Source organism: Gouania willdenowi, chromosome 9, assembly GCF_900634775.1.
Source record: "Gouania willdenowi chromosome 9, fGouWil2.1, whole genome shotgun sequence".
NCBI lineage: Eukaryota > Metazoa > Chordata > Actinopteri > Blenniiformes > Gobiesocidae > Gouania > Gouania willdenowi.
The window spans coordinates 14,019,404-14,033,672 of NC_041052.1; the positions used below are offsets into that span (position 1 = coordinate 14,019,404).

The 14,269-nt window shown below is 36.0% G+C and overlaps 1 protein-coding gene across 1 annotated transcript; it reads left to right on the forward strand.

The window, feature by feature from the left end:
- figla (folliculogenesis specific bHLH transcription factor) lies at positions 1 to 4,751 on the forward strand. The gene is made up of 4 exons (XM_028457960.1): positions 1 to 216; positions 3,552 to 3,698; positions 3,808 to 3,897; positions 4,584 to 4,751. The coding sequence occupies exons 1-4, from the start codon at positions 31 to 33 to the stop codon at positions 4,749 to 4,751; spliced, it is 591 nt and encodes a 196-aa protein (XP_028313761.1). The 5' UTR covers positions 1 to 30.
- Positions 4,752 to 14,269: the final 9,518 nt, after the last annotated feature.

Here is a 14,269-nt window from a genome sequence, read left to right on the forward strand (position 1 = left end):
TGCGCGGCAACATCTGTTTCCAGTTTAAACATGAAGGTACCGCAGGAGGAGTCGATGAATGACATTTTGATTCGGTTAACGGGCGAGTCCGCCCTCCCCGTGTACGGAAACATAGAGAAATTCAAAAGGGGTAAGTCTGGCACGTACTATGTGGCCGAAGACTTCAGCGAAACAGTGAAGAAAAGGGAGATTGTGAACGCCAAGGAGCGACTTCGAGTGAGTGGAATGGACTTTGTGTTAAGGTCAATTTTTATGCTAATAAGGTATTTTTCCCAGAAATTAACTATTATATATATATATATATATATATATATATATATATATATATATATATGGTAATTGTCTGAAGTGTCACTAACCCAGAGGAGGACAAAGTACTAACCTTTATTTGAGTGAAAGTACAGATTGTCAAAAAGTACTCATTAACACCCCCCTCCAAAAAAACAAAAAAAACAAACAAAAAACAAACACAATCAGTAAAAAAATAAATTAAATTAAATTACAGGTAATCTAACCAACAATAGTATTAAGAATTAAAGTGTGGACCTCTGGGTACCTCACGATACAAAGCTCACGATAACGATTATCTCACGCTATGACGATGCTGTGATTATCGATATATTGGTCAGAAATCAATCTACGATAATCTATGACATAACAAGAAAAAAAAAAGATTAAGTGAAAAAAATTTTTATTTTATATCTCTGAAAGAAAATGAATTGAAAAAGTGTCTTTCTTACCAGTGACACCATTATAGTGCAATATTCCAGTAAACAATATATTGGTTCCTTCAACAAACAGTGACAAAATTTCTGTGAAGACCTACCTGCCCATTTTAGTGAAAAAGCAGAAAAGGTTTTGAAAAAATTAAATTAAATAGAAAAAAATCTCTCAATTCTTGCCCGACCAATATGGGATCTTTTTGGGCTGATGCCGATACTGGGGTTTTTTATAAAGTCAATATCGGATGTATCTACCGATAATGGTTATATTGGTTGGTATATGAATTAAAACATTGATATACAGATGGATATATACTGTACATGAACACAAAATCTTATAACACCAAAATATGATTTAGGAGAAATAAGCAATACACTCACAATAAAAGAAGAACTTATCAGCAACACTGTCAACATAAAGATTGCAATGGCACTAATAAATAAGGAAAGGCAAACTGTCTTTCTGGAATACATTATAAAAAATATATATAATTCAAAAATGAAGTTGCTCAATATGCAAAGAGTAAACATGGATAAATCACAAAAGGCAAAATGTAGCCATTTTTTAATGAACTAGTGCACTTCTTTCTCCCAGACAGTGTTGTCATTGTGTAATCATTATCGCCGATTCCAAAGTGGCAGCTTGTATTTCTTTGTTTTCATCACTGAATTTGCGATTGTTGTTTGAACCTTTAAAGTGTCTTTGAGTTTCTTGAGAAGTGCTTTTAAATAAAATGTATTATTATAATGCAGAAAGCCCAGTACAGAGAATCTCTTCGCAGCACAAAGGTTAATACATCAGTTGCTTATTAAAGCCTGACTGATTTTATTCATCTGGGCTATAGAGCGGTGTTGATTAATTGGGTTAAGCTAAAATCGGCCTAATTGATTGGCCGTGCAAATTAACGATTGGGCTCTGATCAGGTCCAAAAAATGAAAAAACCTAGGCTGACAAGAGAGAAAAAGTATTACGAGAGTAGATGTGGAGTAAAAAGTAGGCAGTGGCTATCCGTACGGTTGTCGTATCAATGCACCGACATTCTATCTATTCGTACTCAGCGCCCCTCATTGGCCAGTTTAATTTACGTGATAAGATCAGTCATTGGCCAGTTTAGGTCACGTGACTAAGGCTAAACCTAACCCTGACCCTAAAAATTGTTGTGATATAAGGTTATAACCTAATCCTAACTGTAAGACGCTACAATAAACGTAATAATAGCACAGAGGGTTGTCCGTACGGCAACAGTACGAATAGACATTTTTAAAAAGGTATACTGTTTCTCTTTGATTGGGACCCAAAAATGTGTTTCAGTAGCATGGAAGCATTTATCAAGAAAGTGAAGACATTGTGTTTTTGATTTCTAAGGGCATGGATTTCAGTGGATGAATGTTTCTGAATACGGGATGGGAGTGTTTTATTGCAAAACCCTTTTGCGTATTTTTATTGAACAGAATCTAGCAAATGTACAATGAACTATGTATAAATATAGCACTATAAGGCAGTGCTTTCATTGCTTATTTAGCATATAAAAGAAAAAAAAAACTAAACCTCCCACACTAAAATACATGACCTGTGAGAGAGAAAAAAATACACTTAAAGCTAATATCCGGAGTTTCTGGGAAATCTATGTTTATGTGATTCTTTTGAAATGCAGAAAAAATACATATCTAGTCTTTTACTATGGTCTACTGCCAGTGGTCATTCATATACATTAATGTATATAAGTCCCTCCTTCGTCCTGTAGACCCTATACAAATGGAAACGATTGCTGATGGACTTCCTGTTTCTTGAGACTGTCAATCAAAGTGAATGCGAAACTGTGCATTGAAACAGGCCGCGCGTCACAACAGCAAACAGGCAAATATGATTTTGGCTCTTACCTGACCCATAGACTTATATCTATATCACCCGATGCGACCTTGTTATGTTCCGCATGCAGAAAAGTAGAGGCGTGGCTTCGGATAGATTGAAGAGGCATTGGGATGAAGTGGAGCTGTTGAGGGCGGGACATCGAGACGTTTCTCAGAAACTCTGGATATCAGCTTTAAGGCTCCGGTTGCATTTGATGCTCAAAATAAAATATTTTTATATACCACTTTGGGCCATTTTGTCTTTGCTCTTTTGCTGCCAAATGCTGTTGAGAGTTTAAAGCAAATTAGTCAAAGTCGGCTGCGAGATCTGAAAAAATAAAATACAAAATGAGCAAAAGTAACCTTTGTGAGTGCCTATGTGTTTAATAATGCTGTCCATTATTTTGCAAAGGCAATTTCATGTAATCGCTTCATGTTTATTTTTAACTACAGTTTTCCAATTGAATCAATAATTATGTGCTCGAGGCCCATTCACTGTCATTCAACGTGTAAACATTTGTTAACCAGTGGCAGACCAGAGTAAGAGTATTTTCTAACACATGCTGGATAGGGGCCCTCCTGGACCAGAATTTACCACCTAAATTGAGGTTTTTTTGTTTTTGTCTCAGAAATGCTCTGGTATTAACTTTAATTTTGTCATTTAAAAGTTAAGTTCAGATACAACATATCTTTGCAAGATGGAACATGAAAGGCAGTTCTCTACAAAACCTGAGATTGCTGACAGAGAGCTGATTATGAAACAATAATGGTGACCTGGCCCTTTTGCTTTGACCCAAGCAGAAGTCTACACTTTTACACCATCGTAGTATGGTTTTAAAACATTACATATATATATATATATAGTCCTTTCATGTCATACAAGTTTGGGTTTTGGATGTCCAACAAATACTTTTTTTTTTTTTTTTTTTTTTTTTTTTCTTTTTTTTTAAATATGTATACATATTTTTTTCTGTGCAGATAAAAAACCTAAACACCATGTTCTCCCGCCTAAAACACATGGTGCCGCTGATGCGCCCGGACCGAAAGCCCAGTAAGGTGGACACGCTCAAGGCGGCAGCGGAGTACATCCGATTGCTCGTTGCGGTTTTGCAGGACACTGACGGTGTAAGTGAGGCCTTAAGTAACACCATCAGATAACAAGTGGCCTTGGGGGCTTTTTCAATGACAACACTCGCACTTACCTCCACAACATTGATTATTTTCTGTTTTTCAGGATAATGGCAACAGGACTGATTTCTTGAAGAATGCAATCACTTATGGTCAGACTGAAGGCCTGGGAAATGACCTGTGGAGAGTTGATGATGTGCGTAATTTGTTTTTTTGTTTTGTTTTTTGCAGTCCTATTGTGCAGTTGGGTATCACAATGTGGCTAAGATATTTAAAATAATTTTTTGTGGAGGTATTTTCTAAGATATAATCACTGGCACATTGGGGTGCAATTTACCGTCGGTTTTCATCTAGCTGCGATTGGCTTGAGTACTCTAAACCCTCAGTTATTAGAGTTGATGGCAGTTGGCATCAATTGGATCTATCCTTGTTTAACCTGCTAATTAAATCCAATCACATGATGGAGCTAAGATGTCCAAGTCTTTCTCTGTGAAATGTTTAATGCGATTTAATGAAGGTTTTTTTTTTTTTTTTTTTTTAAATAAAGATTCCTTTTATTGATTGCTTAGCACTTTTTTTATTCATGTGATTTGCCCATCTACCAGCCTACCGTGGCTCAGGCGAAAGACGTGTCATCTTCTGATAAAAAGGTTGGATGTTTGATCCCAAAGCTATGCCTTTGTGACTAATTCAGTGGAAAATAAAGCACTGCATAAATCAGGTTTATTTCCTATTTTCATAATTTTACAAAGGGCCGTACAAATATGAAGGTTTGTCACAAAAGCATAATTTATGCTATATTTAAATAAAAAACAACACGATCATTTAATAATCCCTCCCAAAAAAAAATCAATAACATTTCATTTTTATTCTACCTGTCAGTTGCTGAACATCTCAGAGGAACATGTAGAAGATGGATTCCCGATGCCAGCAGACGCAGTCTCAGACGATGCTGACATAACCAGACTGGTGTTGCAGCACTGTGTGATGCCAGGGTATCAATTCATCATCCAAGTAGCCCCTGATCAGACTACGGTAAGGACTTTATAGGGAGGGGTTTGAGGGGTGATCAGTGATGTGCAGTCAGGGTAGGCAAGGTAGGCAGTGCCTACCCAAGGGTGAATTGATATATTGATTATTTGTTTTAATTTTAATATTATAAATGATTTATTTTTCCATTTTTGATAGCCTACAGTACCTATAAGTTTGAAAGTGTCAGCATTTTGTGCTTTTCATAGCCCAAATGACTAAACATCGCTATTTCCTGGTACAGCAGAGATGCTGCACAGTCTCACTCCGCTGTAAGGCAGGAGTAGGCCACACCATCTCCCAAAAGCACATTGCTGCTCTGCCTCTGTTTCCATAGCGTGTTTTTATGTGTTGGTGAATGCGCAGTCAGTTTCCCAAGATGACAAACATTTACGTTAAAAAGGCAGCTCTCTACGCTGCCTTTGGACAAAACCATTCTGTGCTAAATGCTATACGTAGGTTCAGAGTGCATTAGTGAATTAATACAGCGTGGCCACTGCTGCTACGTTCTCTAGCGAGTGGGTGGGCAGGATGACAGCGCTAGAGGCGATAGAAAAACTTTCTTTTCAGGAAAAATGACAGCTTTTAAAAGATGGGTGAGCAACACCTGAGCTACCAGCCCTTCATCAAAGGTAAGGTCAGAAACATTTCTATTTTCTACAGTGACTGGTACAAAAGGAAGGATTGGCTTTGTGGATGTGCCTCACTGAGGCTGTTCAGGATTGTTGTTGTCATTTTCTCTGTTTTTCCAGCACAAACAAAGGATGCACTGTCATGTCATTAGCTATATCTTGTTGGGAGAGTATGGAGGCTATATTGAATAAATATTTGTTTTATGTTGATTTTGTTAGATGGCTAAATGCTTGTTCATGTGGATGCTGTTGGGTTTTTTTTTCCTATGAATTTTATATTTTGATAAGCGCATTGAGATGACTTTGTTGTAAAATACCTTAAAGGGGACATATCATGCTAAATCCACTTTTTTAGCCCTTAAATGCATTTTGTTGTATATTTAGAGTGTTTAGAAGTACAGAAAAGTTCAAATTAATCTCTTCAGGTGCTCCGTTGATATCTTTATATTCTGTTTTGGTCATATTTTTCAATCTGTTTCGATTCTCTATTACGTTTTTTGAACAATAACGTCACAGTATTTGCAGCGGAACTGCCAAATTAGGACATCGACTCCAGGCCCAACACTTTGAGCAATCCGCCATTTTTATTTCTCGCTTTTATTTTGTAGTCCAAGCTCAAGGATGCCGAAATTATGAGAGGGTAAGTCAAAATGTTCGGTTGTTGGATGTAGTAACCCTCACGCTTCATTACACCGTCTCCCAGCATCAGAACCTTTTCGAAGTGCCTGGTTGAGTTTTATTTTTCACGGAAATGTACCCATATCTGTGGGTAGGGTCATTTTTGTGCGCGCGAAGCACTTCAAGGATGACTGCTTCAGCAACCTCCGCCAGTATAAAGAAGGATTTGCCGAAAGACTTCGTCTGACTGAGGGTTCAATTCCTTCTATCTTTGGAGGCGATGAACAGAGCACTTCGGTAAGCTGTAAATAACGCTAAAAAGTGTGATAAGACGTCCCTGTCATTGTTTTGTTAGCATTAGCAGTTGCACCGTCTTCGTATGTTAGCGCTGTGTGCTCATTTTAGATCCTTGATGATATGGCCTAGGTGATTTAAGTCTAAAGTTTTCATTAGTCATTTCATTTTGCCGTTTTTGTCTCCGAAAAGACTGTATTAAAATGCTTTTTGTGACGTTAGCTTGGCGCTAGCGTTAGCTTGGCGCTAGCGTTAGCTTGGTGCTTGTGTTAGCTCACTTGTTAGGGTTCTGCAGGTTCATCATCTTCATTTTCATCTCGCTCCGCCGGGTCCGACTCTGGCTCGAACATGTAAGGCTGGATGGACAAGTCTTCTGTTGTTGACATTTTGTAAATAACGTGTGAATAAACATTTTCTGCGCCGCTAAACAATCGTATCTCTTCTATCAAACTACAAAAATGGCCGAACAGGGTGGAGTTGAACCGAGTGTCACCTCTGCAACCTGGAGAGGGGCGGGGTATGAAGTGTCTCATTTGCATTTGAGGAGACTGCACCAAAACGAGTTGCTCTCAGAAGCACATCAGAAAAGGGGCCTGTGGAACTATAATAATGAGGAATTCAGACCCAAGCATTGCAGTTCCGCTTTATATAGACCACAACTGTATGATTTATATGTAAAAAGGAAGGATTTAAAAGCATGATATGTCTCCTTTAAAATGTTTATTTTTGTCGTATATGCATTTTTAAAGGTGGAATCTGCCATGTTAAATATGTTAAAATGAAAAAATATATATGTCAAAAGTGGGATTTAAACCCACGGCAGCAGAAGGAAGAATTCTTGAGTCAGGCTCCTTAGACCACTTGGCCATACTGATACGGTGAAAGCACAGGCACATTACGCTTATGTAGAAAAGGTCCAGCAACGTCATCGGCTGTACCCACAGTCCCCGGGGGCTATGACTACGTTTAACGTATCTCTAGACACTTTCTTAAATAAATGTCAGAAGCATGCATGGAGCAGTCTGTTTACAACATTGCATTGGTTCTATAAAGCCAGACGTTTATCTCTGTATGCAACTTTGTTTGTTGCTGAAAAAGTCAAAAGGCAATAGGAGATGTAGGTGGTGCAGTATCTATTCATCTAACTGACTCCATAGATGCTCAGAAATCTGTAGACATTAGAGCAGAATTAATATTTTAAACTGGTTATGTTGTTTAAACTATTCAGAAATTATTTTGGCTTTCCAAGAACATGCATTAGAAGTACCTCCTTTTTTTTTTTTTTTTTTTTTTTTTTTTTTTTTTTTTTTTTTGAGGTGGTGTGTTAACATCCCACCAACATTACGAACACTACTTCTGCTAGCTTGCCATTACTTCCATGAAGGTTTCTGGTTCTGTCAGTTTATGCAGAAAAACATGAACCTGATGATCACTCATCACATGGACACTGTTTTAGAGGGTTTTAGAGAGTGGTGGATTTAAAGCACTGATTGTACAACAATATTAATAATCTTCTGACACTTTCTGAAATTACATTCTTTTACAAGAAAAAAAAGGTCCATAATCTTTGTATATGTTTCTGTACATCCCCCCCTAAAAACAGATTCCAGGATCTGATTTTATGTTTTGAATTTTTTTGAATTCATCAATGCGTTAAGTGTCTGCCTAAGCACGGAAATCATCGAATGGATTATCAAATAAAAACTTAATTAAGGGAAATTAGTAAAAAAAACTACAGACATCGAATTGAATGTTGCCAGCGATTTGAAGTCTTCAATAAGTCTCGCTAACACTGTGCAATCAGGCCTTTTTATTTCTTGTGATGAGTCTTTCATCAAGGAACAAAGCATTTGATTGTCTCCAATCTAAACCCAGCCAGCACTGCACAAGTGCATCGAACACATCAGCCAAAGAGACAAATACATTCAATTTACTTTTTCTGATACTCGAGCCATTTCCCTGACATTGAGCATGTTTTTATTTTGTTCCTTTTCCCCTAACAGATGTCTCAACCTTGCTGAGTGGTGTTTGGAGCAAATTGGTATGATTCAGATGGGAGAAACAGCCAGGTGTGATTTCTCTAATTGTTCTTGATATTTCGGATATTCTATGTTTTTGCAAAGTGAAGGTTTGGGATTGCATTATGTTATTCAAAGTAAAAAAACAATAATTGCAAATTATTATTTTTTTTTACTTTCAACTCGTTTCATTAACTTCAGATCTAACCATAGACATTAAGATTTGTTGTATTGTTTCATTAATATATTGTTGTTGGTCATTGGAACCCCTGATTTTTATTGGGGGGGAGAAACACAACAATATTTAGTTGTAAAATGGAAAATGTGGGTTCAGGTGAAGGATTCACATTGATTTTGAAGCAATGAGAATGTACTAAAAACAGCGAACAGAAATTACAAAACCATTAGAGCATGAGAAAAGTTGAAGAGCTCCTGTCGTTATCAGGCTTACTGTAGATGACACCATCAATAGATTCAGGGAGACATCTAAAACATGCAGCCTGGTCGTGCATATCTTTGTATTCCTAAAGACTATCATCAGCATGGAGCACATTACTCCAGTTTTAAAGTCTTTACACTGGCTCCCAGTCAGCCTCAGAATAGACTTTAAAGTTCTGCTGCTGGTGTATAAATCTGTGAATGGGTTTGGTCCAGAATACATCAGTGACATGTTGGTCAGGTATGAACCCAGCAGGTCTCTCAGATCTATGGACACAGGTCAGATAGTGGAGCCCAGAGCTCACAGTAAACATGGTGATGCTGCTTTTAGTTGTTATGCTGCAAAGAAGTGGAACAAACTGCCAGCGGAGCTGAAGTCAGCATCCAATGTGAACATTTTTAAATCAAAGTTAAAGGCACTTTTTTTCTCTACTGCATATGATTGAGAGAGAGATTTTTTGTCATGTTGTTGATGTAATGATGATTTTACTGATGATTTTAATTGATTTTACTGATGATTTTAATTGTTCTTATTGATTTAAATGTTCTTATTGATTTTAAACAATTGAATGTTTTATCATGTAAAGCACATTGAGTTGCCTTGAGTATGAAATGCGCTATATAAATAAATTTGCCTTGCCATTTGCCTTGCCATTGTGTGCAGGATAATCCTCTTTAAATCAGAAACCAAAATCCACCACTTGATGCAGACTTTGTCCTGAATATTCTAACCCTATTCAAGTTCTTTTGTTGCCTGCTCAATGAGATTCATACTTCTCTGTGCAAAGCATGCCAATGACCAACATGAAAGCTAGCGGTAGCGAAGTCAATATGTGGAACCAGGTGCTCCCAAAGGCACTCAATAGAAACTGTAGAATGAAAGCACAGTCGAGGCAAACGGATTCCTGCTGTTTTCTCTTACTCATTAGTTATAAATCATAGGAGCAAAAGCCTATATAATTCATAATTTTTCTTTCATATTTAGTGTTATTGGTCATTCTTTTTGTGAAGAATACATTAACTGATTTCTTTTTCTGTTTTTTTTTTTACATATTCTGAGATTATTTTTATAAAATGTACAGTATAGCCTAACCAGACATTTTTTAAGATTAATAGATTGTTTTTATTAGTGCTTTCTTTCATACCTTCTTTAATTTTTTCAAATATACATTTTGTCTTCACCTATTGTGGAAAAAATAAGCCAAATAATGAATAAACCCACTTCTCCTTCCACTGTCTACTTTCTGTCAAGCCCCTCCTGCTGGGATGCAAAATTGTGACGTTTATCGCAATTTGATGACGTAAATGTTGGAAAAACGTGACATGGCACATATCAGATTTTGTACTACATATGACAGTGGGCAAGGTCAGATTTGAAAAAAAATCTGATTTGAGCTTTAACCGATCTGATGGATTTGGATTTGGGTCATATTTGCTGGCATTCTGAACATAGCTGGAGTCATACTGTTACTTTCAACAAGGCTATTGATTAAAGGGTACCTGTTTTGAATTTTAAAAATCAAAAGATAATTTATTATATACTGTATATTTTTTAAGTCCTTTAATAGCAGCTAGGAGACATGGTGGCTGCATTGTTTTTCGTTCCAGATGCTTGTAGTGATGTAATAGCGATGCAGTTGGCTCTGCTGCTGCACCAAAGGCCTGATATTCTCTTGTGGCTTTTTCACCTCTACATTAGTTGCGTGTCCTACTATATCTCTCTCCTACACACTCGTGTAGCACAGTGCAACCTTTGTCACATCTCGTATATAAGTGCAACTGACTGCCAGATGTGGCTGCTTGGATGCACAACTCGCAATACCATGAGATGCGTCAAAGTAGCTTCAACACACATCCTTGTGTTCTCCGAAGTAATAAATAAAACGATGTCAAAGCCATTAAAAAAAAATCATCTTAAAAAAGTAAAATCAAGAAATTAGGTGAGACCGAATGTAAACATTAGATTGCACCTCATCCGATCCAACATGGCTGCTCCCCATGGATTATATTTTAGGATGAAAATAGTTTTTAAAAAGTACTATTTTGTTAATTGGTTATAGATAAAAACATTGTAATACATGAATAATACAGGTACCCTATATTGTTCTGCACATTGAGTTGCCTTGTGCATGAAATGTGTATAAGTGGCCTTGCCTTGAAATGATTCTCTAAAGCTGTAATCATCCTTGGTACTATAATACCTGGTTAGTATAGCATCTGGGTAGAGCAGGAAATAGATCTCAGAGGAGAAGAGAGTTGAGACTGAATAGCACTCATTATAATGATAATAAGAATACATTAGTTTTGTATAGTGATTTTCAGGATACTCAAAGCCAGTAGATAAAAGCAAAACTTAAACTGAATAGAAAGCAAGTATATAGGTTTTAAAAGCATAGATCTAAAACAGGTAAACATAAAAGGCCGTCTTGAATAGGTGAGTTTGTGGAAGGGATTTGAAGTGTTTGCAGTATCCAGTGTGGCTGATGAAAGCATGGATGAGGGTTTCAGCTGTGGGGAGGGAGAGAGGTGAGCAATGTTATTCAACCATATTTGACTTTAATTGAACTTCAGTCACTTCTGATACACATTCGAAGTGTTTTTATGCCTCATTGCAGTATTTTTTTTTTATTTTTTTTTCTACAATGTAGTTGACGTTTTCTCTCAAATGAAGTTGAAGATGAGTGCTTTTCCCTGCATTTTAAAATGCATCATTGCACTGCCCCCTTGTGGTCTTCAGTCTAAACAATTGTGCTCCTCCTGCACATGTATGTTTTTAAAATAATTATTTTGTGAAAGTCTTAAAGTGAGTGTTTTTTGCGGTTGGTTGTGTTCAGTTTGTGTTAATAGCAGCCCAACAATGTACTATTACACAATATAACACAATGTGTAAATGAGCACACACTTTTTGTGAGGATGAGGACTAATTCAGAAATGGTTTGTATTTTCAAATGGTTATATCCTTTGCAGGGTACTGGAGAAATTCAAAATAAATATTAATAACTGTAACTGTCATTTCTGTTTCAGAGTCCTGATTCTCTGGAGAACAAATGGTGATGAAACAAGCATGTTATTTTGTTTATCCTGCAACATTAATTTCCCCCAGCTGAAAGCATGATGTTCCACTGATTGCATTTAATGCACCCCTAAAATAAAATTCACAAGATGATTTCTGTTTGTGTACCTTATGTGATGAACTATTTAACTTAAATCCTTTTGTTGGACCATGCTTGCATTGTACAAACATGATCTGTCAACAAAAACTGCTGTGCTGTCTTTTGCGTACTCTGTTGTCTGAAATGTCTCATATTTGAAGATGATTAATTTTTTTTAGGTTTGATTGTTTGATTTGTTTCCTGAAAATATATTTTTCTTCAAATGATAGACTTTCATTGATTAAGTTGAATTAAAAATGACAGAAGGCAATGTTTTGTCCTGTCCTTCTTTGCAAAGGTCACATTTTTGTCAATAACCGACTTTATTAAGTCCCACCATTCACTACATACACATCTAATAGACTAAATCCAAATATTTTAGTTACCAACCCTTATCTTTATCCAAAATGACAAAACAGAGGTCACCGCTCTTACAAAGCAGTTGACATTAATAATCACGTCATTGTAGTATTTCTCCTGTACTGCGTATAATTTATTACATTTACACAGACGATGATTTGAATTGTCATGGTTTTCTTTCTTTACCACGATGAGACTAAAAGATGGCCCCTGATTTCCATGTGGATGTCCCTTTAAAGATACTGAAACACTGTTGCATGCATGCAAACCACACCATAGAAACGAGGTTTACTATGGAAATGACTAGCATATCGTGCTGGTGGCCATAGAAATATGACTAATATGAACAAAGAAAACCACAAATGGTTTTAATGTAGCCAGGCTTCCACAACAACTTTGACCTTTTCCAAAAGAAGCGTTTTTATCAATTCTCCATGAGCTGTAAGGCAGTGTAGCAGTACTTAAACTCCAAAATTAAATGAAAAAAAGGAAAAATCACTTAATGTATTATGGCATGCACATTTTGTTCAGAAATGTATAAGTTGAGTTCCAGAGGCCTTAAAAATGCATGTGCAATAAGCTTTAGCATTTGTGGCTTTACAGTGTTGTGATTGTGTGCACTGGTTAATGTGTGATGATGGCAGATGTTGATGCTTTTTTGACAACTATTATGCTTGTTAATATAAAAGTACATTATGCAAGGAATGTTCTAATCCCAATATTATATTTCATAACAAAAAACATGAAGCACAGGTTCATCATTAAAAGCATAAATTATTGCCTGAGCTTGTAATGTGAAAGGCTAGAACAGGAAGTTAGTGTGTAATGTGTCTGAGTGTCCAAAAAAGTGCTATCAAAATTTGATGTATTATGTATTTAAGAGAGTTGAAACATCTGCTTTATTGAAAGCAGAATCTTTTTTTTTTGTTTTTCTGTATTTGATTCTATGACAGGAAATTTAACCTCCAGCAATGAGGGATGAGGTGGATATTGTTGATGGAGCTTGATTGTAATGGTTGGATGAGTAATAAAATGCCACAAAATATCGTGTTGATGGTATGAGTGGAGTTGCAATATTTTGAAGGGGTTGGTGGGCGAAGCAAGTGAGTGTTTTTTTTTTTTTTTTTTTAACGGCAGGAGATGTAGTCAATGTCCAAAGGTCTTAATTGCTTCCAGAAAATGTGAAAATTAAAATTATTCAAAAAGAACACGTACATATCTTAAATTTGTGCTGTAAAAGGTGTTCTAGTTTGATGTTTTATTTATTTTGTTATGCAAAGTTCATGTACAGATAGGAATATTTGAACAATGTCATCATGACATGATTTGGTTTTAATTTCAGACTGCGCATGAATTGCCAGCCTTTGTTTTTTACTTTGTTTATTTGCAGAGTGGCACTTTAAATAAAAAAAAAAAACGGTATTTTCATGTTATTCTTTTTTACATTCACTTAAGTAAGTAGTTTATTTATAAAGCACTTTTTGCAGATAAAATCACAAAGTGCTGTACAGAGTTGTGGTAAAAGTGAGTTGAAAATGTTATTTTCTGTTTTGGTTTTTTTTTTGGTGTATATTTTCCCCTTTCCAAATATATTATCTAGTATCAATTTTTGAAGAATTTAAGAACTTAACAGAATCAGAATCTGTTGAAGAAGCAAAAGTTAAACTTTATTTATTTCTTTTTTTAATAAAAATTCCATTTGTTTTTGATATTGGTAATTGAATTACATTTTTTTTTTTTTTACCATTTATTTGTTCTCACAAGCTTTAAAAAAAAAAAAAAAAAGAAATACATTGTATTTCATACCATTTTGTACTTGTAAAGGTGAAAATGATAATTATTGATATTGTAATATATCGGGATTTATATCATATAGTATCGAGGCAAATGGTACCGTGACATTGCAAATGATGAATCGTATCGTCAGATTCATAGCGAAGCACATTCCTAGTCCCAACCCTACTTGACTGATATCCATGCAGCCTCCTTTGACGTTAATGGTGTTGTTCTCTACTGAAACACCAGAT

Excerpts from the sequence above, each read along its gene's own strand:
- figla (XM_028457960.1), top strand. The coding sequence starts at position 31 with ATGAAGGTACCGCAGGAGGAGTCGATGAATGACATTTTGATTCGGTTA. Across the intron at positions 217-3,551 it reads ACGCCAAGGAGCGACTTCGA|ATAAAAAACCTAAACACCAT; the intron begins GTGAGTGGAATG and ends TTTTCTGTGCAG. Across the intron at positions 3,699-3,807 it reads TTTTGCAGGACACTGACGGT|GATAATGGCAACAGGACTGA; the intron begins GTAAGTGAGGCC and ends TCTGTTTTTCAG.